This window comes from Acipenser ruthenus, chromosome 26, assembly GCF_902713425.1.
Source record: "Acipenser ruthenus chromosome 26, fAciRut3.2 maternal haplotype, whole genome shotgun sequence".
Taxonomy (NCBI): Eukaryota; Metazoa; Chordata; class Actinopteri; order Acipenseriformes; family Acipenseridae; genus Acipenser; species Acipenser ruthenus.
The window spans coordinates 5,359,553-5,377,711 of record NC_081214.1 but is presented as its reverse complement, the minus strand read 5'-3'; the positions used below and the strand labels follow the sequence as shown (position 1 = coordinate 5,377,711).

The 18,159-nt window shown below is 39.3% G+C and overlaps 1 protein-coding gene across 8 annotated transcripts in view; it reads right to left on the bottom strand.

Annotated features, from left to right (window-relative positions):
- LOC117430373 (cytospin-B-like) overlaps positions 1-18,159 on the bottom strand; it is a 79,917-nt gene that overhangs the window by 57,551 nt on the left and 4,207 nt on the right. For 2 of the 8 annotated variants that reach the window (XM_059001017.1, XM_059001016.1), the window contains exons 2-3: positions 5,624-5,801; positions 4,609-4,744 (exon numbers count right to left, since the gene is read on the bottom strand). In XM_059001017.1, the coding sequence (XP_058857000.1) occupies positions 4,609-4,744; positions 5,624-5,764 (277 nt within the window). In that variant the 5' untranslated portion in view covers positions 5,765-5,801. Of the gene's footprint in view, positions 1-663; positions 803-4,608; positions 4,745-5,623; positions 5,802-9,305; positions 9,405-10,293; positions 10,448-18,159 lie in introns of those variants that run through there. The other 6 variants (XM_034902637.2, XM_034050362.3, XM_059001015.1 and 3 more) reach the window with 6 other exon arrangements.

The window sequence follows — 18,159 nt, the reverse complement described above, 5'->3', positions numbered from 1 at the left end:
ATAAACTGTTGGAGTAAGTTAATGAGATGATATTGCGAATAAAAGTAGAATATGCAGTATCCTGCCTTTGCTTTATCCTATTCGTAAAAGCAGTACAAAAAGCAAAAATACCAAATTGAAGCTAAATTGATACAAAAATCAATCTGACGTGAATCATTTCAAAGTGCACCAAATCTTAATCCAACATGCAATAATCCCAAAATAAGCTTTTATTCCAAATCAACCCGACAGTGTGTGTTTATATTATCTTTTTTGGTTTTTATTAATTTGGAGTCCAGGGGCCAGATTAGTTATAGCCGAAGGTTTGCTATAGAAGGGTGTTATAGCGAGGGTGTACTGTACTGAAATTGCATGTTCTATACATATGGGATAAGAACCATTTTCTCAGAGCTGATCGTGGCATTTGTGTGCATTTGAAATGAATAATGATTTGTCAGCACATCCCAGTAACATTTTGACGAAGCCTTTCAACAGTTAAAGGGCTAGTTTTGACTGTCCATCAGACTTGCTTGTCCAATACTTCTGCTTGTAGCCTAGTACACAAAACAGACATTAGCAATTAGCCATTTGTTCTTTTGGAAATTGTTATAATAATAACAACAACATATGCAAGAATCTACAATTCCAGTGTAATAACTAGGTTTTAAAGCATACAATCCACACCTTTTAACCTCAAGTCCTAAGGATGGTTCCTACTTCAATCAGTCTCTCTTGTTGGGAGTGTTGTTCGCCAGAGTTCACATTTTCTCACCTCTTCCTGGTCGCGTTGTCTGATCAACTTCTAATAGCTGCAAGAACCAGTCTAGTAATAGATGAGAAACTGGCTGAAAAGCAAGCAGCTGGTAGGAATATCAAATGTTTACTTCTGACAAGTTATTGTACAAAAAGCAAAAACACAATTATATTGTTTTTCTAGTTCACTGTCATTTTTTATGTTGTACTTAAGAATGTGAGACGTGACACAGTTCCGTTCTTTTGGAATTCTATTACTCATTTCTGGTTTTGTTCTTTTTTGTTCAGGTTGCCTAGCAACACAATGTTGGCAGATTAAATGACCAAATGGCCTGTAAATGTGTGTGTGAAAGACTACAGCAAGCCACGTGAGAAAATAAACAGACTCATCCGGCTGATGCTTCTTTAATATTTACTGTTTAATCCCAATACACACAGATGTGATGTTTGCTAATGATTACCATTCTTTGGATCTTAAACCAAGAGGTGGAACATAGCAGAAAACCATAATACTGTACTCTCTCCATCCCTAGCAACAAACAAGCGTGCTTTGATTAGAATAATGTCTGTTTGCAATATGAATTCATCAGTGCTGGTGTGACTGGCACTGAAATAAAGCTGCACTTTCTCTCTCTCTTTTCTAGCTGCACTCAGTCATCGTTATTTAAAGTGAAGGTACGCAGAATTATAATATCTGCCACAGTAAAAGCATAGTGAAAGCACAGCAAAGCCCAGAGAGGTACAATACAGCAGATTATATATATCCAAAGACAGGATAAATATCTATTCTGGGTTACCAAGATATGAAGTAACCAAGCATTTGGAATGAGGGAAAGCATAAAACAAAAATGGAACCACAAACCAACAGGTATGACAGATTTTCATTCCAGCAAGAGAACAAGAGATTATGATTGCTGAAATCTGCAATGCTTAATGACTGCATGGTGTTAACTGTTCACATGTCACACTACAGCTATGGTGACTGCAGGTGCACAGCCGCGTACTGTACAGGAGGTGGAGTAGGGTTCTAGTTTGGGCATCATTTACATTAATCTCTCCAATGCACCCGAGAGGTGATGGGACTGGTTTTGCAATCAAAATTCCGAAAGACAATAAAAAGCCCCTCCCTAAAAAAATTAAAACCTGTTTTAATCTTCTTTTGTAAATATTTGTGGTTATCTCCACCCTCGCTGATTGCTGGACGCAAAACCTTCATTAGTATTTAACTCTTTCCTTATCAGCTGCATTCAGCATCGTCACACAGCAAACCCATAATGCAATATGCTGCGAACATAAGAATAATATACTAGAGTATATATCAACATTAAATGGTGCCTTGCCATTGGGATAAGTGTTACTATCACATTACGAACCTATTTAAATTCCAGATGCTGATTTAAAACGAATATAAAAGAGTGTCTGATCTATTTAATAGATATAAACAGTGGTTGATCCTCCCCCCCTCCCCTCCCCTCCCCTCCTGAACCATGCAGAAGAGTCTCTTTGGTGCATTTTTGTTCGTACACAATGGCAACATTGAGATTCACTGTCATTGAGATTAATTGTTATTGTATGAAACTGTGCCTTCTATAGAAATTTTAAAGAATTGAAGTGACATATTTATGCTCCTGAAGTATCTTATTCCTTTTTGGTAGAAGTAAAACAATTTATGCTTAGGGGAACCTCTAAATTACCCCAGTCTGTTTACAGGAAACTATCTATTATCTCCAACACCAAGGTCACAGGAAGACTTAACTTTGCTTACATATATCAGGCCATTACTTACAGCTTTAGCAAACACCCCATGACTTTAATAGCAGCCCCACTATATACTGTCACTGCCTAAATACTGTTTTTATCCTGAGTCATCGCTCCACCACTGAGAACATCTTTAGGCTGTCTCTGGCTAGAAATACAACCTAAATGTCAAAAATAAAAGAACAACTAGCTGCTGTATAAATCTTCAAGATGTTTTTGTGTAAGCCCATTCATCTCTTATTGTTAAGGTATGTTTTTTAAAAGTTTATTTAGAAGGAAAGATCAGTGTAAAGGATGAAATATCCTGACACCAAGGGTACATATCCCAAGGTCACAGGAACACTTTAGAGTGGCTATGCAACTCAAGGAAGCGAGCCAACATCTTCCTAGTGAAAAACAAAAGGAATTGCAGCAACTAGATTGCATCTCTAAACTAATCCATTGCTTCTCATCAGCTTCAAATGCTGATCACAGAGGAAAGCTGTTGTCAGTGGAAATAAATGCATGTTCATGGGACTAAACTACTATATACTGGGGGTGGACAACAATTTAGAAACCCCTTTGATACACACGTCAGGAAAACAACTGGCTTTCAATTGTGCCAAGCTGCATTGAGTCAAAGGTCATGAACCTGCCTTGTTGACTGAGGCTTGATGGGAAACATACATCTGAATTAAATCGCGAAAGCAGGAAAAGCGTGCTGGCTCACCACATTGGCCTTTGTGTAATTCAGCCCAAATACTGTCAATTTTTCCATAGCCTCACTCAAACTGCCCTGTGGCTGACCCATGGAGATGTCACTCAGGAACCAGTTGTCGTTGTTACATTATATTTTGTATTTAGAAGAAGGAATTTAATACAGAGAACACAAAGCCTGCTACTTAGTGAAAACAGACACACATTGACATTTGCACAGTTCAATCGTGTTGCTAGTTATAATGAACTTGACCGAAATAAAAACCATAGAAACTTTCAAGTGCTGTGCTGTACTATGGAAATTCTGAAAATCACTTTGAGATTTTCGTCAAGTTGGAATAGTCAGAAACACAAAACTACTTATTCAGGTTTAACAGCAACTGAAAGGCCAGCCTGCGTGCCAATGACATCACAGTGCAAAGTTAGTTGCTTTCAAGAAAATTACAGTTTTAATAAGACAAAGGATTGACTTATAGCAAACAAAAAAGACCAATAAGATTGCCTTTTCAGCTAAATATAATCTTACTCAATGCTTTTGTTATTTAGCCCTGTACAGACTGGGATCACATACCCACGGCAACTGAATTTACATCCTTACTCAGATTTGAAACGTGTTTCTTGAACTAAGTAGATCTAACATCCTAGTTATTTAAATACATTTTCCAGTTGTTCAATATGATTTCTGTGACTTGAGCAGGACAATGCTATCTACTTTGTAAAAGCACCCAAGTGGAAAACACATCCAGCTTAAAGGCATGAATGTAAATAAAGCAGTTACTTGGCTGTCAAATTTTCTCTTTAGCATTCAGTGCATTGATGCTGGACACCAAGTCCCCTGCTCTATCACACTGCCTGGACACACACGCCCTTACCAACCCAACAGCAGTTTAATGACTGGACACCATGGTAAAATCATAGCAAATTGTATTAAAGTGCAGGGATTGAATAACAAAGCATTGCTAAGCTTGGGAAAAACTGAAAACAAAACAACTTTAAAATGCAGGTAGGGGTTTGGATAGAAGCAGTGTGATGCATCCATATGCCAGCTACCTCCTTTACTATAGAACTAGATCAGATCCAGCTGCAAAATCTACATCTACCAACTGTTTCAGAGGCACTGTGCTCTGACATTGTGAACAGTGGAGAAACAGCAATGCACTGTGGCCCCCTAGTGGCCACTTACCACACTGCTATATTTTCTTACAGTACACAATTTATACCACCACATGTGGTCCTAATTTGAAGCACGTGCAAAGCCAGAGGCCTGTTGTCTAATATATATATTATATATATATTATACAGTGTGCAATTGAGGTTTGATTTTTTTGTTTGTTTTTTCCCTTTTTGAAAATATATGTCAGACTGCAAAATAACAAACATGTGCTGAGTGGCCATAAGTTGTCCCTCTTTGCGGCTCTTTACCTGGGATACCCCGTGGTCTGGCCTCAGCAAGCTCGGAGATCGCCCCAGTGGTGACGGTCTTCCTCATCCTGGAGGTAGCCAGTGCCGAACCCAACCCTGGTTTAGCCAACGTGTCATCACTGCTGGCTCTCTTCAGCTGCAGAATGTAGAACACATTTACACTGTTGAAGACATTAGTCCAACCTACCTGACTTCTATAAAAAGATGTGATAAAAAGAAAAAACATCTATGGCCATACTAGTTTAAAAGTATGGCCATAGCATTTAAACAGATAAAACAGGTGACAAAAAGCCTGAAGATCAGTTGTTGCTCCATGAAGTGCTTGCAGTTCCTACTGATTTGATTCAGTTGTGCCACCTCAAAGACCCAAGCCATTGTGGAAGAAAAATGGGGGTGAAGCTATGAAAGAACCCCCTAAACTGCAAGGTGTTAGCTGTAGCACTCTCTTCCCCCCAGTATGAACTGAACTTATCCAGTGTCATTACTGATAAGACACAAAAGTTAAGGCACACAAACATTGAATCAATGGGCTCTATTGACAAAGCTCATTATTAAAAGAATGTGTTTTTTTTTTCTAAAAAGTTTGTTAACTTTCAAAACTGTTTTAAAAACGCATACTAATCTGTCATCTCGCTTCATGATTATCAAACATTCTTTTAAAAACTTATGAAAGTTTGTGAATAGGACTATTCCCTAAAGGAATTCCCTAAACATATTCTCCAGTGCTACTCTTGCACCATATTTGTTCAAAACGAAAAAAAAAGAAAAAACTGGTATTGCTGTAAAACATTAAATAAATAATTCAGTGTGTTTATCCAAGCCCCCACCCCCCCAGACAGATTTGTTATTCACTGCTAAATCTGTACAAAAAAAAAAAATTGGTGCCAACGCTGCTCTGTAATAAATGAATCTGTAATCTGATCCCTCAACAAACAATTACAATTCTAAAACAGAAATGAAACAACTGAAAAGACCACTAAGAAGGCACTACATGAAACACGTGGCCGTGGGGTACCTTGCTGAGCCGCACCTCTGAAGACAGCGAGCTGGATGATTTGGAGGTCTTCATCCCTCCAGTGGTGGGAGGGACTGGCCTCCCTTTCTCAGGACAGTGGAGCCCAGGCTTGGCCAGACCTCCCTTTGCAGCTCCTTTCATCTTGTGCTATTAGTCTCAGCAGCTCAGCCCGATGAACCTGGAAAACAGAGACAGGTATATTTAACATTGGACCAGACTCATAACCCCCAATACTGTTCATCCGGATTTGAACCTGTGTACCAGGGTTTTAATATATACAGGATATATAGACAGTAACAGTTAAATAGTTAAATTCATGATACAAAAAAAAACATATATGTAGCCTGTACTTTTTAATTCCCCCCCCCCCCCCCCCATAACTGATTAGTTTCTTATAAAAATGAAATAAAAGATGCAGTTTTTATGTGTAGTCACTTTCAGTCTGATGCTCAGCTGACCCTAGCAGGTACTTGTTTACAGAAAGCTTGAACGCTCATGAGGAAAAGTCTCAAAAGCTATAACTGTACAGGCTACTTTTTAGAACACACTTCCATCCAAAACTTCCCAGAAAGAATTCCAGGCAGTTATCATTGAAGAATGCTCACACATGTCGTCCTGGCTGCCTACAGTGGTCCTACAATCTATTCATTGAGTTGTTATTTTTATTTTCTGGCCACTTGCATAGTGGCATGCAACCCCGTCAGATGAAACCGATCTCTAAAGTTGCTGATGGCATTGCTGCCGATGCCAAACTATGCAGCCGAGTCTCTAACAGTAAGGTAAAGCCATCAACTCGACCGAGACATTTCCTGTAATGAAATGTTAAGTAAACAACACTGGAATTATTCTGGTACGGTTGCTCTGTGCTGGCTCGGCACACTGCAAACAAAGCTGTAAATTAACTGAAGTCTTTGTACATTGAAAACAGAAGAGCTAGCAATTCCTATGAGGCATGTGGCCGGTTTGTAGTAAAAAGAAGCCCACTATACTACTGTATGACGGCATTTCATCCATGACTTTAAACCCTAAATCCTAAGATTAAGAGTACACTGAAATACACTGAAATGGCTTAGCTGCGCATTCAAATATCATTTGAAATGTGATTCTGCTGCTTTACAAATACATAAAATAACTTCTATGTACCCGTCGTGGGTGGAACATACCCTAGCTGTCATATATATGAATGGATCTCTGTTTAAAGCAAACCCATGCTTAATAAAAATGAAATAAACTGGGCCTGCAGTGCTAAACCTGCTTAGATCAACGTTGAAGACTTTGGTTTACTGCAATATAATGCATATCAATTTGAGATACGTCAGTGCACACACAAAGGAATCTCACAATCACGGTGATATTTGTGACATTCATATAAAAATCGACGGTTTATTGGAATGTACCCAAATGCAATCCTATAGGAATCAAACGTTTGGTGAGAAGGTATGACAGAGTATGACAGACAGATAGATGGAAACACTGAGACATACTGTATTCAATGAGGATCCTAAACAACAAAAAATATTTTAAAAGTACTACACGGTTTTAAGAGTAACAAACATTTTACTATAATACATATCCACGAAAAAGTAGGCTTAAGATTTTTCTTAGTTACAAATATTTATTCCACAGTAATCTTTTTAGGCAGTGCATATATCTCCCAAAGAAACTCCAACTAGAATACCAATCCCTGCCCAATCAGGAAATGCCAGAAAACAAGATTCTTCAAAACAGCAGCCCCGGTGTAAAAACGTTGCTGTGGACAAACTCAGTCCTGTACGTACATAGCTTCTAGTTTTAATGAGCAAGTGGGTAATGTGGCATGTCAGCTGAGCTCTCCAGCGTCCACACCCTGAAGTATGGGGTTTCTTCTTTCTTAATGACATGACCTGCACCGCGTGTGAACCCATCGTGACGCTTTAAGGAAGGCTGTGCTGCACAGTTTGCACCGAGAGCAATGCTGTCCCAGCTTTTAAAAAGAAAGATACATCATCTCTCCTGTCAGCTAACCCACATCCACACAAATCACACGCCTGGCAGACACGGATAACACAATATTAATATTCCGGCTTCTTCCAGCTGCCAAGAAATACCACAAGTGCTAATGTTTAGAAAGCTAAAGGATATTTTAAATGCATGATATCGTTGCAGCCCATGTGAAACTATTCTGTAAAAGTTTTGAGTCAGGTCCCCAGAAAACAGCAGGATCTATCAAATTTCAACTTAGAATATAAAGTTATTTTAGCTTATTTGAGATGCTAATGAGCAAGTTGTCTATGGAAGAATAAACGTAACAGGAACCTTCTCAAACTGCATATTTATTACAGCATGTATTGTGAGATTAGCAATGCAATTAGCAGTGTGCAAATAGGAAATCACCATAAACTAAGTTAGGCAATATATCGTGGTATCAGATATAATTTTTAGTATTGAAAACACAGGTTTGTTTTAAAATGTGCTTTTTTAAAACCTGCAAACGGAAGCATAAGATTTGGGAAATAATCGTAAAAAGTTACAAGTATCCTAGTGACACCGCTCAATAGAAGTAATGTTACCTAACTATCCAAAAGGGTCTGACCCTCTTTTCCTGAGCTCGTGTGTAGGGTTATAAATTCTACTGTCTCTACTGTACATGCCCACTCACTCTTTGCTTTGAAATGTCTTTGTCATGATTCAGTTTTCTTTCTTTCTTGCCTGTTGCCGTCATTCAAAAGAGCAATTTCAAAAGAAAAATGAAGAAGGATCCTTTTATAGCCTCTCAAAATACTGATGGATTAAAAAGAAAAAAAAACAGCACTTACAAAAGTTTCCCCATAGTAAAAGCAAGATGTAACAAAGCACAGTGAAAGCATGGTAAAGCATAGGTAAGCAGAGACCCAGACCCAGCTAATTCAAAACTGAACCAGTGGAATGCTTGTTAACATTGCCAGAGGGTCCACCCTAAACCCCCTTTCTTCATAGTCTGTGGAGGCACAACACTGGAGGAATTGTATTTTTGTGCCGGTTTGTCCTGATTTAATACATTGGCATGTGCAAAGTGCCTGCTGAGCTGAGGGTGTGTGTGTAATCTGTTCAACCGCAGCGCTACTCAAAAATGAATCATTCCAGAAGAGCAGTTAAAGCCTCGGCCTCATGCAGCTCCTGGGAGCTGGATATGTATGCATCCCTTCACTCTGAAGGGAAACGAGAAGCATCCTGCATATGAACCTGGCAGCTGGCTCAATGACAAGCGTGCAATGTACAGGATGAGGCACTGAGCACGGAGGGGAGATCATTGCAATTACATTAAGGTGCAAATGAATTATCCCTGGAACGTGTGCAGACTTAACACTGCATTTTGTTAAGAGGTGATACCACAACAAGCTGGCAGTTGTGAATACTGGTTAACTTTAGGGAAATGAGTACAGGAACTGGTTATTTTTGTTCTTTTCAATGATGAAGTCATTTTTTATTTTTTAAAGTCTCTTTCCTTAAGCAGTAATGCACAACACATTGCATATATTTTTTGCTACAACAAGTGTAGCAGCAACCAGGCATCAACCCAAGCCTTACATCTTAATAGTGCCTCAAACAATCTTTGTCACTGCAAAGCAAGCACAAGTGCACTCGAAGACTATATTTGAGTTTCACTCAGCACAGATTACTTGAGATGACAAGAGCATATGCCAAACCCAATCTAAGCAATTACCGGTACATGACTTGAACTCTTGCGACTTGCATGTTCATAGTGAAATGCCTTGCCTCGAAGCATTATTAAGGACGGTTTTTCATTTCTAAAGCTCTATCTGAGAACTTGCTGGCACACCACATAAAACGGTTCTGTCAGTTTGGTTTGGTTCCACTCCATCTGGAAGGATTTTAAAACAGGACACAGGGTTAAAAAGCACTGACACATCAAAAGCTTTGAACTACAGCAGCATCCCCTAAATAACTGCCCCAAATCTAGCTGGCCATTTATTGCTGTAGACATACAGGGGTTGAACAGCAAGTTGAAACACCCACCATAACACTGTCAATAGGACCTCCAGGGGCATCAAGGACAAGGTGAAACTCTGTCACAGACAACAACAGTAATTTGCCCATTCTTGTATACAGAAGCCCCTCCCAATCAAGAACCTTCTGCTCGTCATCTTTCTGAGTTGATCAGATCTGCCGTCATGCTCATCGTTACTGAAATTGATTTACAACATTAAGAAGCGAACATATATTGGGGATTCCATGACATAACAAATCAGTCAGGTGAAGAGCAGAGGATTTTCACAAAAAGTATGTGCTACATATTGCATGTTTCTGCTTCTTTTACACAAGGCAAGCTGAAGAACTTTAGGTTGAAATGCTGCCATTAGTCATCGAAACTTACGTCTTCATCGAATTCACAGTCAGAAATAACAGCAATTTATAAATATTTCAATGGAAAAATATATTTTCCACATTGACTTATAAGATAACCTTAAATATGTAAACGCTAAATCCATACTAGGCCCACACACCCTTAGATGATGACACCGTTGTCTTCAGCTACTGCTAATTTCCATCTACCATACACTGGTTGTGAACAGATCTGCTAAACTGTAAAAAACACACAAAAAGAGTTTCATCTACAGCACGTGGCTATTTCAGAGCAGCGTTCCCCTGGAACGAGAAGCATGAAAGTAAAGAAAGAATACAGTACTCACAGCAAAGTTGTAGCCTCAGGCTTGGTGATTGACTATATGTGAGTTTCAACTGCCGGTTTCAGGGACTGCATCTGTAGCACAGACTGGTGAGTGTTTTCCAAGAGGAAAACCACAGAGCTCTGACAGAGACTCACAGAATGCTCTGCTGCTGCTGCTGCTGCTGCTGCTTCAGCAATGATTAAGAGACGGAAGCAGGCTGGCTTGAGCGCAAGTGAGGCTCTCTTCCTCAAAAACACCCAGAAAAGGGAAGAAAATGCTCGGCTTGTTATTTCAGAAGGATTGAGGAATCGAAAATGAACAAGAAAGGCACAGCGGATCTATCACTGGTCAGACCGTTCTGCTGGTTTTATTTTTTGCTTTCTGAATTTAAATTGCTGATGCAATTGTTCTACTTTGAACTGCAATAGGTGTCAATGGTGTTATTACTTACATGTAGAAAACCCATATCAAAATCGACAGCTGACCATACTTATGCTACGCATTTACTATAGAGTTCCCATTCTTTAGGGCCACCTGTTTTCAGCATACCCGAACCTGTCCACGAAAATGAACGCTGGCCAAACCTTCTCCAAATGAGAAGCGAGCAAACCTTAACAGCACTGCTAAAAAAAGGTTCAGAACCAGCACATCTGTTTTTTTTATTTTTTTTTTTGCAGTAGAACATACTTAGACACTGATGTCAGAGCTTGGAATGTATTGTTCACTGGCCAGGCTCAGGAAAATGTATTTCAACTCTATTAATTAAAACAAATATTAAATCTAACTGAGCTGCTACAGCTACTCATCTAATAAAACAGCATATCAACCAACACACTTAGTGCCTCCTAGCAACATGCTACTGGGTATATACTTCAAAAATATTTTCATTGCTGATATCTATGCAATCACATTTGTAATTACATTTCGTGTAAAAAAAAAACAACTCTCATCATCTGATGCCAATAGTGGTATAGTTTGTAGTGTATAAACATATATTCCTAGCTGGTAGGACAGTGGCAGTGGTCCATGGAGCAATCGTGAATTATCAAGGTTAGTGGAAAAGAGCAATGCTGTTGTATATAAAAAATATACACCAGCATTCTTTACACAGGTTAATAAATTCAGTCTCATAAAAAATAAAAAGGATTGATGTGGGTTGAAAGACAGGAAGGAAGACATCTCTGATAACTTGCTGATGCCTGTCTGAAACCGGATTGACTCAAAACGGGCAGAATGCAGCAAACGAAAGTAAAATTGACAACTGTTCAATATTTCAAATGCTTTTAAGGAACTGTTAAAAACTCACACTAGTCCTGCAGCCAGCCCTGTTGTTTATTATTAAAATGGCCTTTCGTCTCAGTTATATCTGCCCTGAACTGATCATTGCTTATGAGTAGTTCATGCACCCATAGGCAAACAAGCCCTAATCAATAGCTGATCAAAACTGTATATCTTTGTAATCTGGCAATTTCCTCTGCATTGGTTATTACAGTAACTGAACTTGTGTGTATGTGTGCAATCCCTGAAGCCATTTTATTATACAAGAGGGTCCTTTTCAGTGCGCTGTTCATTTACTGACAAGGTATATATCAGCACTGTTTATTTAGCAGTCTGGACCGGCGGGACCACCCTCTGCTTGGCTTGGAAACTTTCTCATGCTATCCTGCTTTTTCAGTACTGGGCTGCGATATAGAACATTTCTGCCAGCAATTTGGATTTTGTGAATCCACCAGGTACTACCGACTTCTATCGACTTCACTTTGGGTTATTAAGACCGATAGATTAATATTCCCCTCAGAGGTAAATGTATACAAACTTACTAGAACGAGCTTTAAAAAAAAAGATAGCTAAACTTTCCTTTCCAGATGTCAAACCAGCCAGTGTCCCAGCAAGTTGAAACCTCAGTGTCCTGCAATCATGTTAAACAGCACACACAGGAGAACGATTGGGTGCCTGTTTACAACATTGTTCTATAGTTTTCACTGTGCTTCAAACCTGGTTGACAGCACTGCAGTTTGTTTAAATCCCCCAAGTACAGCTTTCTCCCTTCCTTGAAACCAGCTTGGCACACGGGATGCTCCTGCTATTACTTTCTACAATAAGATTGCCTATAAACATTATCTAGAAGCGCTGTTACAGCTCAGCATGAAAAAGGGAAATTAAAGAACGCATGCAAAAAGTAATAGTGGTATACGGACATACCTGCATCCTCAGATTACTATGCTCTCAATAACTTGCAGAAAAGAATGTACAAACCAAATTTCATCACAATTGATTCTCTGAAAAAGTTCTCTAGAAATATGTAAAAATAAAGGCCTCTCCATCTCACCAAGCCGTTATGCTTCCTGTTATAAAAATGGTTACTTTTCAAAAAACATTGACACATGTCATGCTCAGGGTTAGTAAGACAGATTTAACCCTGCCAAGGAGACATTTAACAAAGCAGGAGTGGGTCACTATGACCTACACCCAGGGCAAGGTCTACATAACATAGCAACTGATCCTGCTCATGTTCATCAAAATCAGACAAGTAGAGTCATGATTATAGCCTGCAATAGCTCAGCCAATCCAGAGTCCGTATCTTGAAAAGGCCGGTCACCATTGGCAGAGTGTGTAACAAATACTGTATCTATGCATCATTTCATCAAGCTCAGGTTATGAAGATACACAAGTGTGACATACGTAGCTATATTTGTACACTTTACACTGATGTTAATAAAGACGTTGTGTAAAGTCATGTTTGTCTAGCCATACAGAATCATTTTCTGAACTTCTAAAACTGATACTTTTCTGACTCAGTAAATATTGGCCTTTTTTTTAATTTTCTTTTTTTTATAGAGCTCTAAACCTACAGTACATTCTGCACTAATGAATTTGAATGCTGATTTTCCACAGAAAAAAAGCCCTTTTCTGTTTAATTATATGTGGTCTTAATTTACTACGAACCACAGATCTATAAAACTCATATATTTACTGCTCAGGTTTAGCACACATAATGCAATTTGGAGATGTTAAGTACGTGCGATAGGAAAAAGTTACACTTGGAGTTCGACCTTCACAGACTCAGCACATTTAGCAAAATTTACCGCAAATTTAAGTTGTCACAGCTAATGAAAAACACGAAGGGAGCGGCAAACATCTGGGAATGCAAAGCTCCTTCACTTATTCAGAAGAGTGAGTGTACAGTAGAAAATAGGCTCACATCTCTTCTGTATTAGGAGGTTCTTCTCTTTTTGTGACTTTTTTTACAAGAGCTGTTCCACTGGAAATGATTGCTGCATGGATAAGTCATCAATATCCAACTCCCAGCAAGCCCTAGACTTTCTCACGATCAGAGTAGACCCATGACCTCAATCTTGGGCTTGCCAGCGGTCTGATATCATTGACCAGCATAACAAATGGACCATTTTCGTGGAATGGCCCTTCTCTCTTGCATATTTATAATGTTACTTCCAACCAGTATTGTGCCCCCACAAAATATCCCCTTTACCTTCTCAGTTATAGTACTTACAGTTAATGCTGTAGTGGGTTCAGTTTCATAGCCAGTGAGAATTGCCCACCCAGTAGCCATGATTATGCATGATCTGTGCAAAGTACAACAGTGTGGGGTAGGTACAGGCTATCTAATAATAAACCACAGGCAAAATAGAAAAACATTCACACATACATTTCAGGAACATTGGCCATTCATATCAGACGTTTGCATAAGTGCATACAAAACAATAGAGTCCACCAAACATTATTTTAACAGTCTATAGTTTTTAACATCTAAAGCACCTCTGACTTCTATGGTAATGTAATTTAGCCCACTACCTTTACAGTGCATTCTAATTAAAAAAAAAACTAAACAAAAAAAAAAAAACATGATTTACTCACACCTCTGTCTATCTGCTCAGCCCACTAGTAGCACAAATGTGTGTCTTCAGATCAGCTATATTTTTATCACAGTTGCCAAGTCATGGATGCCGAGTGATGAAGTGAATCAGGAAGTGTGAAATGATGCCTGTCTGTTGCTGCTGAACAGTGAACCCTCATTTAGAGAACTCTGTGGTGTCGGCTACCATTGTGTCACCAGCTTCCGATTACAAGAGTGGAACACTGTGCGGTAATTTCAATACAGACCTTTCAGAAGTGAAACTGCCCTGTGGGTATCTCATGTGATTAAATAAAGCAGTAGCCATTCTCTTCACCCCCCCCCCCCCCCCCCCCCCCAGACACAACTTCGCTTCACAGACAGTTTCAGAATCATTTCCTTTTTGCAGATGTGTTTGGTGCTTGAGTGGGCTGACCCTCTGTGGCAGTGTGGCAGGGTGGAAGCCCTGCCAGTGTGTGTTTGCGTTGGGAATATTGGGTTGGCAGGGAGGGGGTTAAATTTCTATCTAAAACACAGGGGAATGCTGACAATTGAACAAATGATTAATTAGGCTGCAGCCACAGGTGTATAAAATAGGTGTTCACGGGTGTTTGAGGATTACAGAATTAATGAGGTTGACATAGGTGGAGGTCCGTGTTTTGCGGTCCATGTTGTGCTGCCTGTTTACATTTGTGAGTTTTTTTAAAACCTTTTATTTTGGCCCTTGTGCCTTTCTTTGGCCAAGTGTGTTTTTTGTTAGTGTTTGTACTGTGTTATTTTTGCTTATTTGTGATTAAAACTGCACATTAGCGCAATTTAATTTGCAGCCTTCTGTGTCCGAGTCTCTCTCCCTGCCATTACCATCTGGGCTGTGACGCAACCGCTCCACACCATCAAATGAAGGCTCTAGCATGGTTTACTTTAAATTCACTACAGCTGTGTTCTCCACTGCATTGCAATGAGATGCATGAAGCAAATGTGGAACACCTTTGGGGTGATGTGTTAAATCAAATTAAAATAAATACCGCTGCTATCGAGGAATGATACATTAATGCACACAAACATTAAAACATGTATTTATTAATACCTTAATTTGCTTACTTTAATGGCTGAAAAACCATCATTAGCATCCATATCTCTGCTACCATTACATCAACGGGGCTTCCAAAAAGTTAATACACAGCCCGCCTAACCGTTCTTTCTCCAATGTGATCCTGACCTGACCGAAAACCATTCCATTTCTCCTAATGGAACAGAAATTAAATTGTATGGTACACAAAAAAAGAACTCCAAAAACACTAAAGTGGATTTAAAAAAAAGTCTTTAAAGGCAACGTTTCTTGTATTCTAAAGACAAGACCACTGCAAAGTACTTCATTAGCTTCAGGCTGCAGTGGGTGTAACCTAGGCCACTGTGCGCTGCTTTTTTATGATCTCCAATGTTGTATTTACAGGCGTAGCCGGTATGTGTGTTACTGACATTCTTGTTCTTCTTATCACAAATGTTCTCTAGCGCCACAGACTTCCTGTACTATCATCTGCAATATCTTTAAGTACTAAACAAACCCTTAATGTCCCTATGGTATGACAAGACACTGGCTGTCCTGTCAGATATATGGCTTCAGTACAGTGCCCGAAACAGCTGTCAGAAAAGGTAGCGATTTGTAATAGACGAGTGGTCTATTATTAATGTCCAATTTATAAATAACAAATAACATACCACTTAGTCGCAATTTTAAATGTATGTTATGTTGATGTATTAAAGGCGGTATAATAGCTAAACGGATTTGGAGCACTATCTAAAATAATCCATTGTTAATTGCATTAAAGCCTGTAGATGAAAATGAACATGGCTGGATTGGCAGCAGCTAAGATGATTACTGTACTTGGTCATTTTAAGTATAATGACATGATCTGGACGTGATAAAGGAAACCGTTCTAGGCTGATTCCAGCATTGAGCTGTGGAAGGAGATTAGATTTCCTAGTGGATGGGTGTTGTCTCATTTTTACTAACTGATGGATGGTTATCATTGCACGGTTTCCAGTCCTTTACGTTAAAGCTCACGAAATTCTGCATGTGCTGCAACCAGGGTGCATCAGTTATGGAACACCATAAACCCTTGAACAAAAACAAACATAAAAAACGACAGCAAACTGCTCTTAAAAACGCTATTATCTAGTGTATACCACTGAGCACAATGTTTTACCCACAAATGCATTAAAACAAACCAGATATTTGTAACGGTATGGATATTTTAATGATTAAGTCCAAGTGGCAAACACTATTTGTGAGCTGCTTACTGTAGATAAGTTTTGTAATAAAGTGAAACACAGACTCAATTCCACATTTGTTTTTAACATACTGCAATTTGAAATCTCTTTACTGTATAAAGACTGAAAGTCAAATAGACTAGAAGGCTGTACTTATACAGCGCCTTCTTAGACAAGCAATAAATAAATGTAGGTGACAAGGGAGAAACATCATTAAAGCAAGGTCAATAACACAGCATGGAAACCAATTATACTGGTTAAAAAAAACACCTTGCCTAAGCAGTCCAGTTAGCACCGGTCTTAAAAAAAACACAATGTTCAGTCCCTTTGTCATCCGGTTACAGGTTCCCCTGTGATTTAACTGTGGTATATGGATTCAGTGCAACACAGGGTTAAATGAAGACTTTATATTCGGGGGCTGGACTTAGAGATATCTCTCTTGGGAGGAGAGTTCTAGAGACTCTTGTCACCTTGGGACTTGAGCCAAAGTGCAGACCAACATCAGCAGACAGCAGCTGGCAAACAGGAGCGTAGGAGGATGATACATAAATGCAGATTGTCAGGTCAGAGTCTGTTTAGGGCTTTGAATGTCGCGAGCAGAACTCTACAATCTATTCCTTCAGTGTAAGTCAAAGATGATTTCTTGTTTGCTAAACTGCTTTGGTATAAATAATAAAAAAAAAAACACAGAACTACACCTACTGAGCCACTTAGCTTTCTTACAGTTTCTCCAAAAGCACTCGTCATATACTGTACAGGTACAGTAAATCACAAGAGCACCTGGACAAATCTGTTGTCATGGAAACAGAGCCATGCCTCTCAGGTGCACAATGAGTCTTCTATCCCCCCCGAAGGGGATGGGTACATCCAATCAAACGCTGCAAAAGTTGAGTGATTCCCAACAGTAGCTGTCCTTATCTCCCCAATTAGTGCAGTGCAGGAGACGTGCTACTGAAGGGATAGGCAGTTTGAGTTCACAGGTTCCACTGGGACTGGGACCAAACCCACAGCAAAACGTCTCATTTTAAATGCTATCATTAAAGAACACAGCATGAGTTTGCCCACAAGCAGAAATATAGTTCTGGAACAGAATATGGTGGAACTGGGAGGTTAATTCAAACAGTATGGTTAAAGCCAAGCTGAGACACAGAACCTCCCTTAACAGTCAGTCTGCTATTTTTTCAATCACAAGTGACAATGTTAGTATGCTGTAAAATATAAACTGTATGCTATATGTTAGGACTTGTACAGCACTAACCTAAGTGTCCCCTGCATCAATAAAATCACAGAATGAAACAAAACAGATGTACTGAACTCAAATACAGTACCAGCAACATTTAAAGCAAGTCAAGGTTTAAAATGATGCACAGCTTGCTTCAATGCTTATTATATTTAAAGGCCACGCCTCTTCTCTGACAGATAAATCAAGAACAATCCCTTATTTAAGTGACTTAATTCATACTGTGATCACCGTCCCTTGGAGCACACAGCCTGATTTGTAACCAGTGATAAAACCCTTCAGGATTAAGATACACCACGGCAGTAACCTGACAGAGCCACACGATATGGAAAAGCTGCTGAGCGTAACCAATCTGTGTGAAGGTGGCTGCAAATAAAACATCGTCCAGTGTATTCCCAGCACCTGACCTTCACTGCCTATCGCACACTATAGTCCCAAAGTGTTTATACACCCGCTGCCCTATAACACACATGCTTGCACTACACAAAGTGTGTGCCTGACACACAATGTAATAAATAAATAA